This window comes from Puma concolor, chromosome A2 (genome assembly GCF_028749965.1).
Source record: "Puma concolor isolate L17-30 chromosome A2, mPumCon1.1.hap2, whole genome shotgun sequence".
Taxonomy (NCBI): domain Eukaryota; kingdom Metazoa; phylum Chordata; class Mammalia; order Carnivora; family Felidae; genus Puma; species Puma concolor.
This window is the reverse complement of record NC_141668.1, coordinates 74454135-74474802: the sequence shown is the minus strand read 5'-3', so window position 1 is coordinate 74474802 and position 20668 is coordinate 74454135. Positions and strand designations below refer to the sequence as shown.

At 37.0% G+C, this 20668-nt stretch overlaps 1 protein-coding gene across 4 annotated transcripts in view; it reads left to right on the top strand.

Moving 5' to 3' along the window:
• Window positions 1-20668, top strand: part of ANKIB1 (ankyrin repeat and IBR domain containing 1) — a 148346-nt gene that overhangs the window by 102231 nt on the left and 25447 nt on the right. For all 4 annotated transcript variants that reach the window (XM_086696413.1, XM_025929646.2, XM_086696411.1 and 1 more), the window contains exons 8-10: window positions 1856-2000; window positions 3491-3657; window positions 13976-14064. In XM_086696413.1, the coding sequence (XP_086552539.1) occupies window positions 1856-2000; window positions 3491-3657; window positions 13976-14064 (401 nt within the window). The remainder of the gene's footprint in view (window positions 1-1855; window positions 2001-3490; window positions 3658-13975; window positions 14065-20668) is intronic.

Genomic DNA, 20668 nt, shown 5'->3' with positions numbered 1-20668 from the left:
TCAATGCAGATAAAAATTGAGAAGTCTTGAATCCTTGGGCTAATGGGTAGTCTTATGGCCTTGTTGAGAGCTGGCCATTCAGTGAAGAGGTGACAAAAGCTAGTGTGTTGCAGGTTGAATGGGATGGACTTGAGGAAGTAATGACAAATCATCAAACTATTTTGTCAAGAAAATTTGATATGAAAGGAAAGTAGAGCTAAAAAGGATCATTTGGTTGAGAAATGTTTCAGGGTGGGAAAAAACTTGAGCATATGTATTATGCCAAAGAAAAGAGCCATTAGGGAGACAGAGAGACAGAAACAGAGACAAAGAGGGGATGGGTTTCTGGATTGTGCAAGTTCCAGAGCTGGCCAGAATATTTAAGGATTAGCTTGGGGGTGAAGAAGAAAGCCCTCTTTCACTGAAGTGAGAAGGCAGAGACAGCTAAAGATATGGCTAGGTCTGGGGTATGTTAGAAAGGGTATTAGGAGAGGGTTCTGGGGGCACCTGGGTGTTCAGTAGGTTAAGCATCAATTCTTGATTTCAGCTCAGGTCATGATCTCATGGTTCGTGGGTTCGAGCCCCATTGGGCTGTGCTGACAGTGCAGAGCCTGCTTGGGATTCTCTCTTCTTCCTCTCTGTCCCTTCCAGCACATGTTCTCTTGCTCTCTTAAAATAAGTAAATTAAAAAAAAACAGAAGAGAGGGCTCTGTTTTCCTTAAAGTGCCAGGATGAAATTGTGGAAGAAGGAAATGGAGCAGAGGGGGTAGATCTGATGACAGTAAGTTTGATTTTTTTTTTTTTTAAGTGCAGTAGAATTAAGAGCCTGAGAGAACCTGAAGGAAAAATACTGCAGGCAGAAGAGTCAAACAGTTGATAGCGATCACTAGAGAATGGTGACTTAATTGCCTGGCTTTCCATTTATTTTGTCTAGGTTTAAGTGTTAAATCACACTTTAAAAGCTCATTTCTTCTTGTTTGTCCATAGGAAATATTAATAATAAAAATAAAACCCTTGCTAAAATTTATGAATTCTTATCTATGCCAGGCACCATGGAGATGTTCATACATTATATCATATAATCTGTGTAACAACCCCAAGAAATGCTTATTATTAACTCCATTTTACAGATAGTGAAACTGAGAGGCAGACAGGTAAACAAATTGCTAAAGATCATATGACTTGTCAGTGGCAGACCTGGAATTGTCTAACTCAAAATCCTGCTCTTAAGCACTTAATTCACCTAGGGCTACATTCCTGTCACTCTCCAGGATGCCTTTTCCCTGGGCAACTAGGGAACTAGTTTGACTAGGTCAACTAGTGTGCCTGGAGTAGGACATGCAACTTAATACTCGTCTGAATGAAATATAAGCAGAAAGTCTTTTCTTCAAAAAGGTATGCTATTTTGCAATGCCACTCCCAAATCTCTTGGATTATCCAGGATTTTAATTCTGTACAATTGCTCCCTTTTCTTTAAAAGTACGAAATATTGAGAATTGAATGTGACCTTTCCAAATCACTCATTTCTTAAATTTTAATGTTATATATATTGTTTCAGATTTTTAGAATAAAGCAAAAGAGGAACATGTATAAAATATATATATAACATAAACATGAGTATATATATTCATATATGTGTGTATGTATGAATAAATGAATGAATGGTTGGGCAAATAATATTTAATAATATTTGTGAATTATGTGAATTATATATATTTTATTAAATCAATTGTATTATAATTGATATTCCACACTTTGTTCATTGGTGTTATTTTAATTACACTCTAAAAGAAAATTGAGCATAAAGAAAAAATTCTTAGAATGTGAAAATAAGTTATATTTTTCCTTTTTTTCTATCAATTGATAATTTTAATAGATTTTTGAATCTGAAAATTCAAGAAGGTGAAGCTCACAACATTTTCTGCCCTGCATATGATTGCTTCCAACTTGTGCCTGTGGATATCATAGAAAGTGTAGTTTCTAAGGAGATGGACAAACGATACCTACAGTTTGATATTAAGGTATGCTGCCAATTATCTGATTTCCATCATTTTAATTTTATTAAAACTGTGTAACAGATTTTATTTAACTTTTTTTTTTATTTTTGAAAACACGTGAAATAATGGACTCTGACTTTTGTCTCCCAGAAAAACTGCATGAAGGAGTGGTGGCATTAATTACAGTTATAAGCTAAAACATTATTTTGTAGTCATGATAGAAGTAAAGGTAGGGGCACTTGGGTGGTTCAGTAGGTTGAGTGTCCAACTCTTGATTTTGGCTTGTCACGATTCCAGGTTTGTGGGATCAAGCCCCCCCACCAGGCTCCATGCTGAACATGCAGCCTACTTAAGATTCTCTCTCTCTCCCCACTTTTGCCCCTCTCCCCCACTCGCTCTCTCGCTCCCTAAAATAATTTTTTTTAATTCTAAAAAACAAGTAAAAATTAAAAGCCGAAGTAGTAATTTACAGAAAATAAAAAATGTTGGTCAGAACTGTATGCTGATTTGCCTGTTGGCACTTTTATAACTGATTGATGAGAACAGTATTCAAAGTAGGTAGTACCTATTTGAAGTTTTCTAAAAGACATATTTTACATTACTACAAGTAAATATTCAGAAATAAAGATTATCAATTTAGAATGGGTTTTTTGAAAAAATAGTTTCATATAGTGAATTATGTTTCTTTTTTCTGCATTCTTTAATTTTGTTTAAGAGTTGTGCAGAAGCATAGGTAAGTTACTTTCTTGTGTGATTTAAAAATTATACTTTGACTGCTTTATGCAGATTTTTTTGTAGTCTAACCCCTATAACATATGGACTTTTAAAAAGACATTCTGCTGTTTCATAACGTAGAAAGCATCATAATATTGACTTCTGTATTATTAGGGCACCATTTAGAAATTTGCAGTTCTAATGTAACTAATAATCACATACAAGATTCTATTCTATAATTATCTGCCATCAGAAAAGCAGCATATTGTATGAGAAAACATGTCTAAATTACACATTTTCTTTGTGAATAGTTATGTTTTACTTCATCAGCATCTACCTGGCTTTTGTGTTTTTTATATATTTTTAAATTTATTTTGAGAGAGAGCAACTGTGGAGGTGGGGCAGAGAGAGAAAGAGGGAGAGAGAATCCCAAGTATGCTCCACACCACCAGTGCAGAGCCTGATGTTGGGCTCAAACTCACGAACCATGAGATCATGACCTGAGCCAAAATTGGAGGCTTAACCAACTGAGCCTCCCAGGCACCCCTACCTGGTTTTTAGATTAAAGAAAATATAAATTTAAAAAGTCATGTTGTTACTAAAGTAATTACCTCTTTTTTCCTTCTTACTTTTAAGTTTCATACTTTCTGGTACTATTTTAAGTATCTCTTTAGACTGATTACTCTTTGTTTTTTATTTCACGCCTTTTTTTCCCTCTAAATTAAATTGACATGGGATATACTCTGAGAATTTAGTATTAAAATATTTTCTGTCATGTTTTGTTATTGCTGTTCCAACAGGCCTTTGTTGAAAATAATCCTGCCATTAAATGGTGTCCTACTCCAGGCTGTGAAAGAGCAGTCAGACTTACAAAACAAGGGTCAAATACATCTGGGTCTGATACACTCAGCTTTCCCTTGCTCAGAGCTCCTGCTGTGGACTGTGGAAAAGGACACCTCTTCTGCTGGTCAGTACAAGACAAGTTGGAATAGCCTATTCACTTAACAGACTATGCACCTTGAATTAGGCCTTTAAAATGTAGTATATTTTGATATCATTGTTAGTAATTGAAAAAATGTGTGATAAGTAGTAATAGTTTATATTTATTGTGTGACTGATGTGTGCCAGGTGTTATGCCAGATATTTTCACCTATTGAATTCTCCCAACAATGCTATGAGTTGAATGCTGTTATTATATCCAATTTACAGATAAAGAAACTCAGGCATATAGAAATTGCCCAGGTTATACAGCTAGGAAATGGCAAAAATGGGTTTAGAGCCCAGCTCTGACTCCAGAGCTCATGCACTTAAACAGTAATACCAAATTGCTAACCACAGATTAGAACATGTTTAGAGCTTAACTTTTTTTCTTAAAATTGAAGACTCCAGGGATAACCAGAATTAACTAAGACAGTTTTCCCAAATTTTCATCTAGACACCAACAAGTAAGATTTTGATAATAGATTTTGGAGTAGGGCCCCAAGAAAGAAGCTCCTAGGTGGTTCTTAATGCACAGTCCTACTTAGGAATCACTTTGTGTGTCTTGTGTTTTGTTTAATAAAGAAAGTACTTAGTAAGTATGAACTGGTGATAAATCAGTAATGGATAGGCTGACTATATATCTGACATCAGCATTCTGCTTTGTTCAGAGTCAATTCAGTCATAATTAACTGTTTTGTTTTAGTTAATTAAATGATCACAATAAGAAATAGTATTTGTTCTCCTTTTTTCTCATTTCCAAATTTATCACATATGCAAGGATATACTTTAGGTGGGTATAAAACTCTTATCTACTTATCAGAAACCAAAGTCAAATTCTAGCACTGCTAAGTAGTAAGAAGGCGTAGTTATGGAAATATTCATACCCTGAAGGTCTATTTCTTACCCTCATCATCATTATCATTAGCTAAAAATATCTCTTGAACTGTCAGTCTATATGTACCACTGAACTCTGGGTCAGGTGTCAGAAAACTACTGTCTCCACCAATTTTTTATTTGAACACAGCCATACCCATTCATGCCAGTTTGTTTACCTATTGTGTATAGCTGCTTTCAGGCCATGACAGCATTGCCTGGTTGTAACAGAGACCATATGGCCTACAAAACCCACAATATGTATCATTTGGTTCTTTACAGAAAAAGTTTGCTAGACTTCTGTACTAGGTGCTTGAATGAAGGGATTAATGAAAGGAAAACCATATTGACTACTTTCATAGCTAAATCAGACTCAAAGTAAAACAGCAACAAATTACTGAGTAATAGATTATATCCACATATAATAGTAATTTATTATATTTTAAGAACTATATGGGGCGCCTGGGTGGCGCAGTCAGTTAAGCATCCGACTTCAGCCAGGTCACGATCTCGCGGTCCGTGAGTTCGAGCCCCGCGTCAGGCTCTGGGCTGATGGCTCAGAGCCTGGAGCCTGTTTCCGATTCTGTGTCTCCCTCTCTCTCTGCCCCTCCCCCGTTCATGCTCTGTCTCTCTCTGTCCCAAAAATAAATAAACATTGAAAAAAAAATTTTTTTTTAATAAAAAATAAAAAAAAGAACTATAGTAATTTCTCAAAACATTTAAAAGACAAATTCCTAATTTTTAGTTTTACATGTTTTACTATTTGCGGATTGGTTCTTAACCCCACCTTACTACCTCACCAGAGGAGTTCAGGATCCAGCTCAGAAGGGACAAGTGGGTTAATGAATACACAAGAGTTTAATTGTTCATGAATAAATAGTCCTTAGATGAATATGAACCCACTTTACTACAATATAAGAAAATTAAAGTAAGAAAAATAAAGGGGCTCCCTGTTCTGACTTAGTGTGGAGTTCCTTCAGAAATTTAAGCACATGTGCCATCAGGTACCCCATCGTGTGCACCCTGTGCATCTAAAATGGTACTAATTATGTATTATCCTTGGGAACATTGAGGCAAGTTACCACATAAATCAGTTTCTGAGTTCTCTGGTTCATGTAAGCATCGTGGTTGAACAAGGCTAATTCAGAGGATTGGTGGAGAAGCTACAAAAATAGAAAAGGTAAATTAATAAAACATTTAGAAAATAAGAATATAGTATTTGCTAAGATCAGAGAATAAAAAGTTTTGAAGGGGAGAGAAGAACCTATGATTGGCATTGTCTTCTTAAGCTCTATGGTTTCTGTGGTCTAGCTTTTACTAGTTTTTATTGCAGATTAGCTAATTTTTTTTATGTTCTTCCCCACCTTTCTTTGTATGCTACAAGTAGTAGATTTGGTTTGACTGAACATGATGAAACTAATGGAAAAACCTACCAATGACAGATTCTAAAAGCTGTATCAATGTTTCTATAAACATATATGATGCTACAAATTGTACATTTCTAGACCAGTGTTTGGAGAATTATATTAGCTTGCTTTTTGTCACACCCCAGTCAGGCTAGGTGGTACTGTATGCCAAGATCACAGGCCCTCTTTTGAATTTTATCCCAGTTCAGAGGATCTGTGAATAGCCACATGGATTCAAAGTCACATTTGGTAATCATTTCTCTTGCTCTTATTCATAAGGGTAGTAGAGGGCTTAGCAAAAAGAACCATCATTTTCTGGACATAGCAATTCTAGTTCTAAATCCTATTCTAGGATTTTTACATTGCCTGTTTCACCTCTCTAGGCATTAATTTGCAGTCTCTGTTTTTACATTCTTAGCTTCCTAATCTTATTCATGTAATAAAAGAGCTTTGTCTGTAATCAGAAATTCTAAAAATTAAAACAATTCTAAGTAGAATTCTACTGCCCTTATCTAGTATTTCAAAAAGAGGCAAAATCAGCTCTATGCAAATGAAAGTTTTGTAAGAGAAATCTTTATAAAATAAAGGTATATGATTCTCGGTTTCTTTCTTTCCCCAGAAACCTCAGAAATATTCTCTAAAGATGATTACAAAACCATGAGAAAAGACAATAATTGTTCCTCCTCCTCCTCCTCCTCCTCCTCCTCCTCCTTCTTCTTCTTCTTTTAAGTTTATTTATTTTGAGAGAGAGTGCGTGAGCAGAGGAGAGGGAGAGAGAGAATTCCAAGTAGGCTCTGCGCTGTCAGCACACAGCCCGACACAGGGCTTTATCTCACAAACTGTAAGGTCATGACCTGAGCCAAAATCAAGAGTCAGATGCTTAACCGACTCAGCCACCCATGTGCCCCTAATAGTTCCTTCTTTTTAAGAGCTGCATGTGACAGAATGAGTTGAGAGCCATCCCCAAGAGGGATGTGGGCCTGGGTATAACTGAACATATTTATTGATAGGAGGGAAGGTAGGAGTATACATTTCCTTTCCCACCACAAAGTAGTCCTTTCTTTTGTAACTTTTTCACCCACCAGTTCTGTGCTCTTAATAACTGAACCTAGAATGCTTTCTTCCCTTAGCCTGTATAATTGTATTTTGTCTGATCTTGACAATATTGTCCATAGACCGAGTTCATAACTTGAGCCAATGAGCATTTCCCCTCTGTTTTCCTCTTTATGAAGTAGAATATGCTACTATGTAACTTCTATGCCCTTTGAACTAATGCAAAGTCTTTCTTTTCCGAGGCAACTTTTTAAAGATTTATTGTCAAAAATACTTCTTAATACCACCCAAATTCTAATCTGTGAGGAGAAGAACTCAAATTTAACCTTATGTATAATGGTCATATCTCTCCTATATTACTGTCCCCAGTCCCTTTAATCACCATTGTTGCCATTGGAAATGGAGAACTTAAATAGAATTCATCTCTTCTAAATCCATAGACTGTCAAACATATTTTTGAGTTATTGAATAAAATTGAATGGCATGAATATTCTAAACAGTAATGTTATGTGGTTTTTAATATATCACCCAGCTGTGGAGCATTTATTTTCTGAAACTATGCAAAGAACCCTTTAAAGTAGTGTCACCATCACCATGAAACAAATTGAACCCAAGAAGAAGATTTGGATTATAGTGATGCAACTGATGAGAAACAACAGCGTCAGGTTTCTAGTCCACTGAAGTTTCCAGTGAATCAAAGTACAATGTGCAGACTTGTCAGGTATTTCAGGAAACTTCACAAGTAAATGTCTGCATTAATATTGTCAGCTCATTCTGTTTTCCTCCAATACCCACAATAAGGATTTTGATAAAACCTACTCTCCTGTTAGGGTCATGAATCTTGATTGAGTTAAAGCAGTAGTTTCATGCTTCATCTCCTCCACAGACTTAACAGGCAACAGACTCTTTAAGAGTCCTCTGGGAAAAATACATGATGTTGTTCTTGTTTGTGGACCCTAATAGTTGAGTCTCATCTTCTCTTGCAAAATTAGAGTCTCAAATCCTTACTTAGCTTAATAAACTCTGGCTCTGGAAAAAAATTTTCCAGATTGGCAGTATTTAGCTATTTTAGTATCAGAGTCCTGCTAACTAGCAGAATATATTCACCAGCTTGTCCTAGGCCCAGAAATGAAACATGATATTTATTTGATAGAAATGGATCATAAGACCCTGTTTAAATATGGTGTCTACTCTATACAAAGTATCATACCCATCTAAATAAATACTGTTGAAAGTTCAATTTATCAGATTTCAGTGGAGCACATGATTGACATGGGAAACATAGGACCTGCATTTGAGACTTAACTGCCATTAACTAGCTGTATGACTTGATGATAAACAAGCATCTTCTCTTATAATACAGTGATACAATTGAAGCCTTTGTAACTGATGCAGTCAACATAAAATGTACTAGTTCCAAAGTCAAACAATTTGGCTTCAAATCTCAGCTCATCTGCTTGCTCCTTGTGTGACCTTTGGCAGAGTATTGAGCCTCTCTGTGCATTTTAGATAGGATGATACGGGGGCACCTGGCTGGCTCAGTCGGTTAAGTGTCCGACTTCAGCTCAGGTCATGATCTCATGGTTCTTGAGTTCGAGCCACACATCAGTCTCTATGTGGACAGCTCAGAGCCTGGAACCTGCTTCAGATTCTGTGTCTCACTCTCTGCCCTCCCCCACTCACGCCTCTCTCTCTCTCTCAAAAATAAATAAATATTAAATAGGGATAATAGGGGCACCTGGGTGGCTCAGTTAGTTGAACATCTGACTTCGACTCAGGTCATGATCACTGAGTTTGTGAGTTCAAGCCCCATGTCGGGCTTTGCACCAATAGTGCAGAGCTTGCTTCAGATTCTCTCTCTCTCTCTCTCTCTCTCTCTCTCTCTCTCTCTCTCTCTCTCTCACTCTCTGCCCCACCTCCACTTATGTGCATGTTTGGTCTCTCTCTCAAAAATATATATTAAAAAATTATAAAAAAAGAAGAAGAAAAGAAAGAAATTTTTTAAAAATGGGGATAATAGTACCAATTTGAAAGAGTTGTTATGTGGATTAAATGAGTCAGTATAGGGGCGCCTGGGTGGTGCAGTCTGTTAAGCGTCCGACTTCAGCCAGGTCACGATCTCGCGGTCCGTGAGTTCGAGCCCCGCGTCAGGCTCTGGGCTGATGGCTCAGAGCCTGGAGCCTGTTTCCGATTCTGTGTCTCCCTCTCTCTCTGCCCCTCCCCCGTTCATGCTCTGTCTCTCTCTGTCCCAAAAATAAATGAACGTTGAAAAAAAAATTAAAAAAAAAATGAGTCAGTATATGTAAGGTATTACAACATTGCCTGGTAAACTCAAAACTACTAGCTTCTTTTTTTTTTTTTTTCCTCAAGAGGATGGGGGAGGGGCAAAGAAAGAGGGAGAGAGAGAATCCCAAGCAGGCTCCGTGCTTTCGGCACAGAGCCCAGCTTGGGGCTCAAATTCCTCAACTGTGAGATCATGACCTGAGCTGAAACCAAGAGTTAGATGCTTAACCAACTGAGCCACCCAGGTGCCCCCCAAATTCTAGTTTTTTTGAATTATTATTTTTAGTTGATTTGTTAATTAAGGGAGAAAGTTAACTAAAGGAAGAAAATCATAAAATGATGATTTCTACTTAATCAGGATTCGTCATTAATATAGTTCTAAAATGGCAGTGAACTGAAATTGTCAACTTCTTGATAGAAATTTCTTCCATCAGGTGATGAAACTTTAGTAGAAGGTTTTTACTTTTCCAGAATCCTTTGGAGTCACTATATATTTCTGCCAATGGTTGTGCATATTGACAGATTTTCAAGGAAAGAACCATTCCTTGATCTCTTTTAGTTAACTATCATATTTGGACAGGGTTAAGGATTTTATATTAGATAACCTCTTTTTCCTTTATAACGAAGCAGTTTTTCCCCTTAGTGAACTCACTCTATTGGTGTGTCTACATTTCATTTAACTATATAACAAAATTCCTCTTCCAATTCACTTGTTTTTAGTGACATTTTGAGGTACAGTCTCAACAGCAGGTGCTAGGTCTGTCAGAAAACTTGTCACCAGTTATTGGTGTCTTGGTTGAAACTTTCTTCAGATATTTAACTTTCCAGTGTTTGCAGAATATTCCAGTCTCTTTATTACTTCTCTCAGAATAACCCTTTCCCTACACATGGCATAATTCAGATTTTCAACCATGTAATGTCTGGTAACATTGTTATTACCATACTTTAAAGTAGTTTGGGCTTATTTTCGCAAATGCCTTAGTTTTAAAATAACTCCCTTTTTAATTTACAGTCCTTGCTCTAACTTATTTATTATTTATAAGCCTCTCCTATTTATATACCCACTCTTAGCATTGCTCTGGAAACTGTGCCGCCTAGTTATAACATTCAGAGTGATCCTGCTGATTGAGCTAGCACCTGAGGAAGCAGCAGGTCTATATCCTCCAGTGAGGTTCTGGAAAAGAACATTTGTATTGCTGTCTAATGCAGCACCTTAGAGAACCAAGCACACCGATAAGCAATTATGGCCTTTTGAAGAAATAGCATTTATTTTTTCAGATTCCATTTGTAAACATTGGGTTTTCCCCTCACAACCCTCATGATTATTTTCCTGGTTCTGTCAGAAAATGTTCTGACACCAGAGCCAGTCATACTGGTATTGATTCTAGTAGGGAAAAAATATTCAATGTGTTGTTTAATCTTCATGGGGAAGAAACTTTAAAGTTAACAGAAATAATTTATTTCATTGGCTTCATTTAGATACTGCAGATATGGAAGTCTATTTTACACCTAAATTGTTTTTTAATAAGTCATGACAAATCTAGACACTCTATTCCTGCATGTATTCCTAAGCACCATATGGAAACACTGTTCCTAGATCTGTGGCATATTTTTTACTCTAGTGTATGCTAGTATATGTGCCAAATTAAAATTAACAGTTATCACAGATACCCCTTATATTTCTGGAAAGCAGAGTCGATTTTAATATGTACTAAAGTGAATGTAATATATAATACGTCTACTTGCATTTTTTTTACTTCCATTTTTAATCAACCCAATTTTTTTGAATGACTGTTAGGTCACCACTAAATTCCTAAGAAACTTTATAAAACCACACTTATGGAAAAGATTTCCCAAATGCCAGATTCAGTAATGTCAGGAATTTTTTTTTAACACATTTTTTTTTTTTTTTTTAATTTAAAGAGAGCACACAAGTGGGGCAGAGGGCCAGGGGGGGCAGGGTGGGGGGAGAGAGAGAAAGAGAAAGAGAAAGAGAAAGAGAAAGAGAAGGAAGGAAGGAAGGAAGGAAGGAAGGAAGGAAGGAAGGAAGGGAGGAAGGGAGGAAAAGAAAAAGAAAGGAAAGAAAGAAAGAAAGAAAGAAAGAAAGAAAGAAAGAAAGAAAGAAAGAAAGAAAGAAAGAAAAAGAAAGAGAGGGAGGGAGGAAGGAAGGAAGAAAGGAAGAAAGAGAAAGGAAGAAAGAAAAAGAAAGAAAATAAATCTTTAGCAGTCTCCATGTTCAGCTCGGAGTCCGACTCAAGACTCAATCCCAGGACCTTGAGATCATAACCTCAGCTGAAATCCAGAATCAGATGCTCCACCAACTGAGTGACCCAGGCACCCCAGTAATATCAGGAACTTAAGCAAACTAAATTACTCTTTCAAGATAATTGATGCTTTTTTTTCCCTTCAAAGCATTTTTAAGTATATAATTCAGAGGTTTTAAATACATTCCTAATGTTGTGCAACCATTTCCTATCCATTTATAGAACTTTTTACCTCATACCAAACAGAAACTCTAACCATTAAACAATAACTCCCCATCTTCCCTTGCCCCATAGCCACTGTTAACCACCATTCTACTGTCTGTGAATTCCTTTTTCTGAATATTTAATGTAAGTGGTATCATACGATATTTATCTTTTTGTGTGTGACTTATTTCACTTAGCATAATGTCTCAAGTTTCATCCATGTTGTAGTGTGTATCAGAATTTCATTCCTTTTTATGGCCAATTAATAATTCCATTGTGTGTATATATTTTGTTTATCTGTTCATCTGTTAATGGATATATGGGTTGTAAACCATATTCTGGCTTTTGTGAGTAATGCTGTTATAAACATTGGTGAGAAAATTTTAGTCATTGCGAAACTTTCAATTCTTTTAGGTATATATCTAGGAGTGTAATTGATAGATCATGTAATAATTCTGTGTTTTAAATTTTGAGGAACCATCAAACTGTTTTCCATAGCAACTGCATCATTTTAGATTCTTACCAGCACTGCATAAGGGTTCCAGTTTCTCCACATCCTTCCCAACACTAGTTAGCATCTATTTTTTTAATAGTAGTTAAGGAGAATTGAAACATTCATTCATTCATTGAATTCATTTGTTTGTTTGTTTATTTACGTGGTTGTTTATTTATTTTGAGATGGAGTGAGCAGGGGAGGAGCAGAGGGAGAGGGAGATACTGAAATTTAGCAGAGCTGTCAGCACAGAACCCTGTGCATGGTTCGAACCCACAAACTGTGAGATCATGACCTGAGCTGAAGTCAGACGCTTAACCGAGTCACCCAAGTGCCCCAAAACATTCTTAATATAGTAAAATGTTCTTCAGAGTTGGTAAGACTCTACCTGCATCAACAGGTGTGTCTTCTTAAGACTTAAACTTTGCAAATAAGATCTTTGTTTAAAATAACACGTGATGATGATGATGATGATGATGATGATGATGATGATGGCACCTACAGATTGGGTTTTTCTCCTTTCAAAATGATATTTTGTTATTTACTGTAAAATTTCCTTTGTACTACAGAATATACCATTGTATTGAATTAAAATAAGTAATTTTTAAAGGCCTTAAGCCTTTTTTTTTATGTTTATTTATTTATTGTGAGAGGAGGTGAGGGAGAGGCAGAAAGAGGAAGAGCGAGTCTGCCAAGCAGGCTCTGAGCCATCAGCACAGGGCTCAATCCCATGACTGTTGAGATCATAACAGTCAGATACTCAACCGATTGAGCCACCCAGGCTCCCCCTTAAGCCTGTTGGATTTTCTATATAGCTATAGAAAGAATGTAAAATCAAGTTACAAATGATAAATTGATATGTTTTTAATTATTTAAATCAAAATTTGCCAAATTCCAGTTAAACAGAAAATTGGGATTCAGCAAACTCAATGGTAAATTAAATTGCCCTAGCTGTTACTTGGGGATTCCAAGGTCAAAGTAACAAAAATGTAATGTAAAACAGTACTTTTCAAACTTTAAAATGCAGACGGCTCACGTGGTAATTTGATAAAATGTAGATTTAAATCAGTAGGTCTTATGGGCCTGCTCTTCTGCATGTTTAACAAGCTCCTGAGCAGTGGCAATGCTGCTATCCCAGGGAACAAACTTTGAGTAGTATTAGTGAGGACAGAACCTAACTGATAAAAATATTTTATAGCTCATAACTTATAGCATGCAAAACTAAATTATAAATGTTAGGTAATCTATTTGGAACTTTTAAAAATGTGTAAATGAATGTGCTGCTTTAAAAAAAAATTGACCTGGCAGTATCAAGCTCTAGAATCATATTTTCACTTCCTCTATCGAAATACTTCATTTCTCACTAGTCACTGTGCTTCAGTTTTCTCAGCTTTAAAATTGGAAGAGCACTGGGGCACCTGAGTGGCTCAGTCAGTTAAGTATCCAACTCTTGGTTTCAGCTCAGATCATGATTTCATGGTTCATGAGATTGAGCCTGGCATTGGGCTCTGTGATGCCACTGCAGACAAGAGCCTGCTTGGGATTATCTCTCTCTCTCTCTCTCTCTCTCTCTCTCTCTGCCTCTCCCTCATTCGCTGTCCGTCTGTCTCAAAAATAAATAAACTTAAAAAAAATGTTTTTTTAATTGGAAGAACACTTTTCACCTGTTCTTTTGCCTTGATGTTGATAAAGAATATTTAATTGCCTTTTCTATGTTTTCCTCTTCAGGGAGTGCCTTGGTGAAGCACATGAGCCTTGTGACTGCCAAACATGGAAAAATTGGCTACAAAAAATAACTGAAATGAAACCAGAAGAACGTAAGAGGAATCTTAGAAAGCTATACTATATGTTCTAATAGCATTCAAAAGATAATATGGTCATATTACTTAGAGTCTTCATTAAGTAAGTTTTCAATGCTATAGCTCTCCTGTTTAACATTACACCTCTAACCAACACCCTTTTGGACATCACAAGGTTTTTGCAATGGTGAATCAGAGGTTCCATATTTCTGACGGACTGTTTTAAGTTAAGATAAACAGGGTAAACAGGGGTCACATTTAAGTCCTTCTCCTACAGCCATTCCCCTTTATCCTGGGGTGGACCAACTAGCTTTTCTGTACTTTAAGGGAAGAAATGTATAAACTGTAGTGAGAGGAAGTTTCTTACTTCCCTGGAATCTTCCATTGGATGATAAGACAAGTTAATTTCTTGGTATTATGTGGCTCTGTAGATTTACTTATATTAAATGCCATGTCTATAACTATTTTAACTGAGATTTTTATAAATATTAATCCTACAGAAATGCTATGAAATTGGTGTTAGTAATTCCATTTTGCAGATGAGGAAATTAACCCTTAGATTGGATTGAGTGACATCAGGAACAGGGTATGTGCCTAGAAACAGAATGGGTTTGAATTAGCCTTCCTAATAGCAATTCCTGCATTTAACAAGTAAATATATCTGCTTTGCAATAATTTCTCATCCCCTAAAGTGTTTTATGACAACTGTTTATTTTCAAATTAATATAAAAGTTAATTTTTTTAACTTTTTATATAATGGAATTAGTTGCAGGTATTACAAATCAGGATTAAGAATTAACTGGGGCACCTGGGTGGCTCAGTCAGTTGATCATCCGACCCTTGATTTCGATTCAGGTCATGTTCTCATGGTCATGAGATCAAGGCCTTCACTGAGCTTCGTCTGGACATCGAGCCTGCTTAAGATTCTCTCTCTCTTTCCCTCTGTGCCCGTCCCCCCGCCCCACTCATGCACAACTGCACATGTGCTCTAGCTCTCAAAATTAAGAATAAAAATTTTTAAAAAAGAACTCACTAAGGGGCGCCTGGGTGGCCCAGTAGGGTAAGCGTCCAACTTCAGCTCAGGTCATGATCTCTCAGTTTGTGAGTTTGAGCCCCTGTTGGGCCCTGTACTGACAGCTCAGAGCCTGGAGCCTGCTTCGGATTCTGTGTCTCCCTCTCTCTCTGCCCTTCTCCTGCTCACACTCTGTCCCTCTCTCTCTCAAAAATAAATAAACATTAAAAAAAATTAAAAAAAAATTCACTCAGTGAACCTATACTTATTATGAGTAAAGCACATGATGATGATGCCAGCCTTCAAAAAGTAATAGGCTAGAAGGGAAGCAGTCAGATCATTACAGTATCACATGATAACTACTATAGTTGGATAAAGATGAGAGTAAATCAGGCTGGGCAGGCGGGTGTCATAGAATCTTCCTGAAGGTGGGCACCTGGGTGGCTCAGTCGGTTAAGCATCTGACTTCAGCTCAGGTCATGATCTCACAGCTCGTGAGTTCAGCCCCATGTCAGGCTCTATGCTGACAGCTCAGACCCTGGAGCCTGCTTCAGATTCTGTGTGTGTGTCTCTCTCTCTGCACCTCCCCTACTTGTGCTCTCTCTAAAATGAATAAATGTTAAAAAAAAATTTTTTTTTTTTTTTTTAAAGAATCCTCCTGAAGACAGTGAGAGAGGAATTGGGTTTTAGCATATCTGCAGAGGCAGAGATCTGGCAGTTATTCCTGTCAGCAGCTGAAGTGACGCTGGCAGAGTCTGGCTGACAGCTATGAAACCCTACAGTTTTGTATTCTATCAGGCAATATACCATTGCCCAAGAGCTTGTCCTTAGCGTTTTAGATTCACAAGATTCATTTTATGCATTGACTCAGGGTCATTCAAATCCATGAAGAAGAGACTACTGTGTAAACCAGAATATCAGTTTATTAATTGATAATGAGGGAGATACCTTTCACATGATGAGAAGGCTTATGTCCCTTATCCAGGAGAAAAAGAAATGGATAATCTTAGGATATTTCATGGTGAGATCCAATTAAATATTTCTACCCTGTACGTTCTATCATTCAATCAACAATTCTTTTTAATATTTCCAATTCTTTTTTTTTTTTTAATTTTGCTTATGCTTATTTTTTTTTTAATTTTTTTTTCAATGTTTATTTATTTTTGGGACAGAGAGAGACAGAGCATGAACGGGGGAGGGGCAGAGAGAGAGGGAGACACAGAATCTGAAGCAGGCTTCTGGCTCTGAGCTTTCAGCACAGAGCCCGAAGTGGGTATCAAACTCACAAATCATGACCTGAAGTCGGACTCATAACTGACTGAGCCACCCAGACCCTCCTCAGCAAATATTTTTTTGAGTACCTGGTACATGCTAGGAACTTCCCAAATCAAAAACACCTGTATAGATTGTTTTTATTCCCCAGGTACGTTGTGTGTCTTTCTTGAATCCCAGATAATAGCTTGCATTGCTCCCTTGACACCCATCCATTTTCCCTATTCTCCTGATATGTATGGGTCTGTGTACATGTGTGAGTTTCATAGATTAATACTAATATCCTGCAACACCTTTAAACATGACAAGACAATTGGGTTTTGCTTTCTCTTTTTGCTTCGGGAACCAAGAAACATATTTATTAGACATGGTTTGCTATTGCCCACCTACTTACATTTCTTTATACATTTATATGAAGCTTAACATTAATGTCCATGGGAGAATTTGTAAGAGATGAGGCTGGAAAAATAGGTGTTGCCAGATTGTGAAGTTTTGCCAAATTGTCTGAAGTTATTTTATTAACAGAATAAGCCATAGAATGCATTTTTTAAGTAGGGAAGTGGCATCTGAGATATTTTTATAAAGATAAGTGATGACTAGGAAGGTTAGACTGAAGGAGAGATCAAAGTAGGGAGGGGAATTTTTAATTTGAGTAAGAGGGTAGATCATTGGTCAGCCTAGGAAATTCAGTTATGGGTAACTTTTGGGGCTCCTGGGTGGCTCAGTCAGTTAAGCGTTCGACTCTTCATCTCAGTTCAGGTCCTGATCTCACAGGTCATGAATTCAAGCCCCACATCAAGCTGTGTACAGACAGCGTGGAGTCTGCTTGGGATTCTCTGTCCCTCTGTCTCTGTCCCTCCTCCCACCCCCACACGAATAAATAAATAAATAAATATTTTTTAAAAAACAGTAACTTTCAGGGAACAATAATGAGTTTTGTTACAGACATTGTTAACTTGAGGTCTTGTAGGACATATATGTGGAGATGTCCAGTGGGATTTTACAAGTGCTTATCTGCAGCTTAGAAGAGATGCTGAGAAAACTTAGAAATAACTTGTTGCTTTTAAGTGATATCTTTATTATTTATTTAACATTTATTAAGTGGTATTTTATATTAGAATATGGAAATAAGGTGACCGCTACTTGAAATTTACATTTTAGAGATGAAGACAGCTATATACAAAACTAAGAAAAAGAAATATTATTAATGCTGTGAAAGAACAGCATACCTGTGGCACATTGTGAGGGAGGGAAGAGAGCAAGAGAAGACCAGTTCTCTACGAGAGTGTGAGGAAAAGCATTATAAAAGAATTGGTGCTTGAGCTGCTTCTTGAGAACTGGTAGATGTACTTCACGCACACAGGAAGGGTACTGGGGCTTTGGGTGAAGCAGAGCTGTGAGATAGCATGGTGTATTCAAGGGCTGCAGATACTGAGTACAAACCAGTGCAAAGGAAGGTGCTGCACCAGAGATGAGACTGCACAGGCAGAAGTCCAAATCAGGTGTCACGGGTGCGGCGAGGTAGAGGTTATGTGCAATGCTGGGAGGTCTGACTTCATCCTGAGACACTGAAAAGGAGTTTTGAGTCGGAGAGTGATAATCAAAAATGCTTACTGAGAAAGAACACTCAGGTGGAAGTGTGGATGGTGAATGAGGACCATTGAGACAGTAGGTAAGAACACTATTTCTGAGAAAACTTCAGAATGTCCAGGTAAGAGGATATGAGGGCTGGAACAAGACAGAGGCAATGCAGGTAGGAGAGGAGAGTTAAGAAGATGTAATTTTATTAAGTTGTAAATCTAGTGTACTTACCAGTTGCCTAGAAGACTTAATGCACAACAGGAAGTAATTAGTACAATATATTTAATTCTTGAGTAGAAATTTAAATTCTTGAGTACAATTTAATTCTTGAGTAGAAAATGGCCATGTCTGATTTAAGATATAAAACAAGCATTTTGAAATGGGTGATTATTTTTAGTTATCTTTTAACATTGTAAAATTGGTCAATCATTCCATACCCACAAATAAGTTTTTACTAGGGAGAGAGAAAGAGAACAACCTAGCTAGTAAGTGCATATTATTGGTGGAACTGTGACAAAATATCTTTACATACGATAATGATTCTGATAATGAAAAGAGAAGAGAAATAGAAGCACTAGAAAATGGTGTATATATAGTCTATACATAGTTACTTTGGTGGCCAGAGACAGGGAGACCTCAAATTAAAAACCGAAGATTCATTTAAAGAGTTCCAAATAGGGTTTTAATTCAGAAAAATGGAGGAACTTTAGAAAATTGGATAGAAGACAAAAGACTGAGGATACCTAAAAAGTTGTCTACCAGAGAAGGACCAAAGCCAAGACTGCAGAAAAGTTCCCAGTTGCTGAGAAAAACCTAGGAATTTTCTCATTGTCCTCCATACTGAAATGTGATGACCTGTTGACCACTATTAATGGCCACTGAAGTTTATGAAATTTAGGATAAGGCTTAATGCAAACAATAGTGGACCAACTGAAATGTTTAAGCAGAACATCATCATTAAATATATAAAAATAATATTCCAAGAAAGAAAAGTATGATTTAATGCTGTATGGTTTACATATTAATTTGGATCATGGTCACATATCTTTGGCCTAAGCATTTTCAACTGAACTTGTCAATTCCTGAGATCATTTTCTCCTTTATGCCCAGTTTTCCAAAGTCTTTGAATTATGAGACTCAAAAGGAGTGACAAAATCTAATGAGAAAAAAGTATTAGAAGATATACTAAGATTAGTTCAAAGAATTCAATATAAGGATTCAAATACTATTTTTCAGCACTGAAACCGCCTCTATTATGTCTAATGAGAGCAAGAAGGAGAATGATTATATATTCTGTGAAAAGATAGCTAATTTATAAAAATTTTCAGGCCAGTTTTTCCATACTACATAATAAATGGTTATTGAATAAAATTCAAATAGTCTTTTTAAGAAGTCAGTCTTTAAAATCAACATTTTTTTCACTTACATACATGTTGATTCTACTAGTAGATCTTAAATTGTTATGCTCTAATCTTGATTAAATGAAGTTAATATTTCTTACAAAGAGACCTAAGCACACTAGATTATTGAGGAAGGAAGATCAAGGTACAATAGTCATGTAATTGAAGAGAAGAGTCTGGAACTCAGGGTGAAGAAAACTTACCAGGTAGACTGAAGGGAGATAGATATTGCAGGTATGAAGAAGAGTATATACAAAAGGCACATGTATGAAATGAGCATGTTGAGAGAACTAGAAGTAAAGGCCTTTTTCCCACTACAAGTTTCTGTTTTAATAATAGTTATTTCTTGGGGCGCCTGGGTGGCGCAGTCGGTTAAGCGTCCGACTTCAGCCGGGTCACGATCTCGTGGTCCGTGAGTTCGAGCCCCGCGTCAGGCTCTGGGCTGATGGCTCGGAGCCTGGAGCCTGTTTCCGATTCTGTGTCTCCCTCTCTCTCTGCCCCTCCCCCGTTCATGCTCTGTCTCCCTCTGTCCCAAAAATAAATAAACGTTGGAAAAAAAAAAAAATAATAATAGTTATTTCTTGAACACAATTTACTTCATACAATCCTCTAGAACACAGGAACTAGCATTCTCTCCGAGGGTGGTAGAAAAAAACTGTTATGTTGCAGGCCACACAAGCTTGCTTTGTTTTAATGGCTTTGTGCTTTATTTATTATAACAATGGACAATAAAAGCCATAAGAATATGTTAGAGCCTCTGAGCTAAAAATAATGTTGATGCTGAAAGGAGGAGAAAGGCCACTCCTTAAAAAAAAAAAAAAAAACTAGACATTGTACTTAGTGATTAGGTTTTAAAGCAGTACCCTTTGTAAATGGCATTACCTCCACAGCTTGAGCTGATTAACTATAAGTATAGTAAGTTCTTTCTGAAACTCCTGTTCTCCACTAAATTAACTTGAGAGTTCTCTGTAGCAACACCCTAATCAAACCATCTTCTACCAAGTGGGTTTAGTACTGGAGTGGAGTCTGGTCCGTTCATTGCTGTTATTGTCTCACTTTGCTATGTGGTGAAATTGAAAAACAGTGCTTCATAGTCCAGCAGTAGCTGCTGTTCTGTTGTTGAACAAACGTAAGTAGGTAGGCACTTGGGGTTCCTTGCAGCAAGACAGCCCCACTCCTCCACTGCTAAGCTCCATCGAAGGGCTAATCATAGTGCTCAGCTCTTCCAGTTCATATACTGAGTCACGTCCCAGAGGTCAGCCAGCCCAAACCTTTGTCTCCCTTCCCTCTCTAGGGTTGGGTAATTTTTCCTTTTAAACTTCAAAACTCAACGAGTCTGATTTCTCACCTGCTTTTA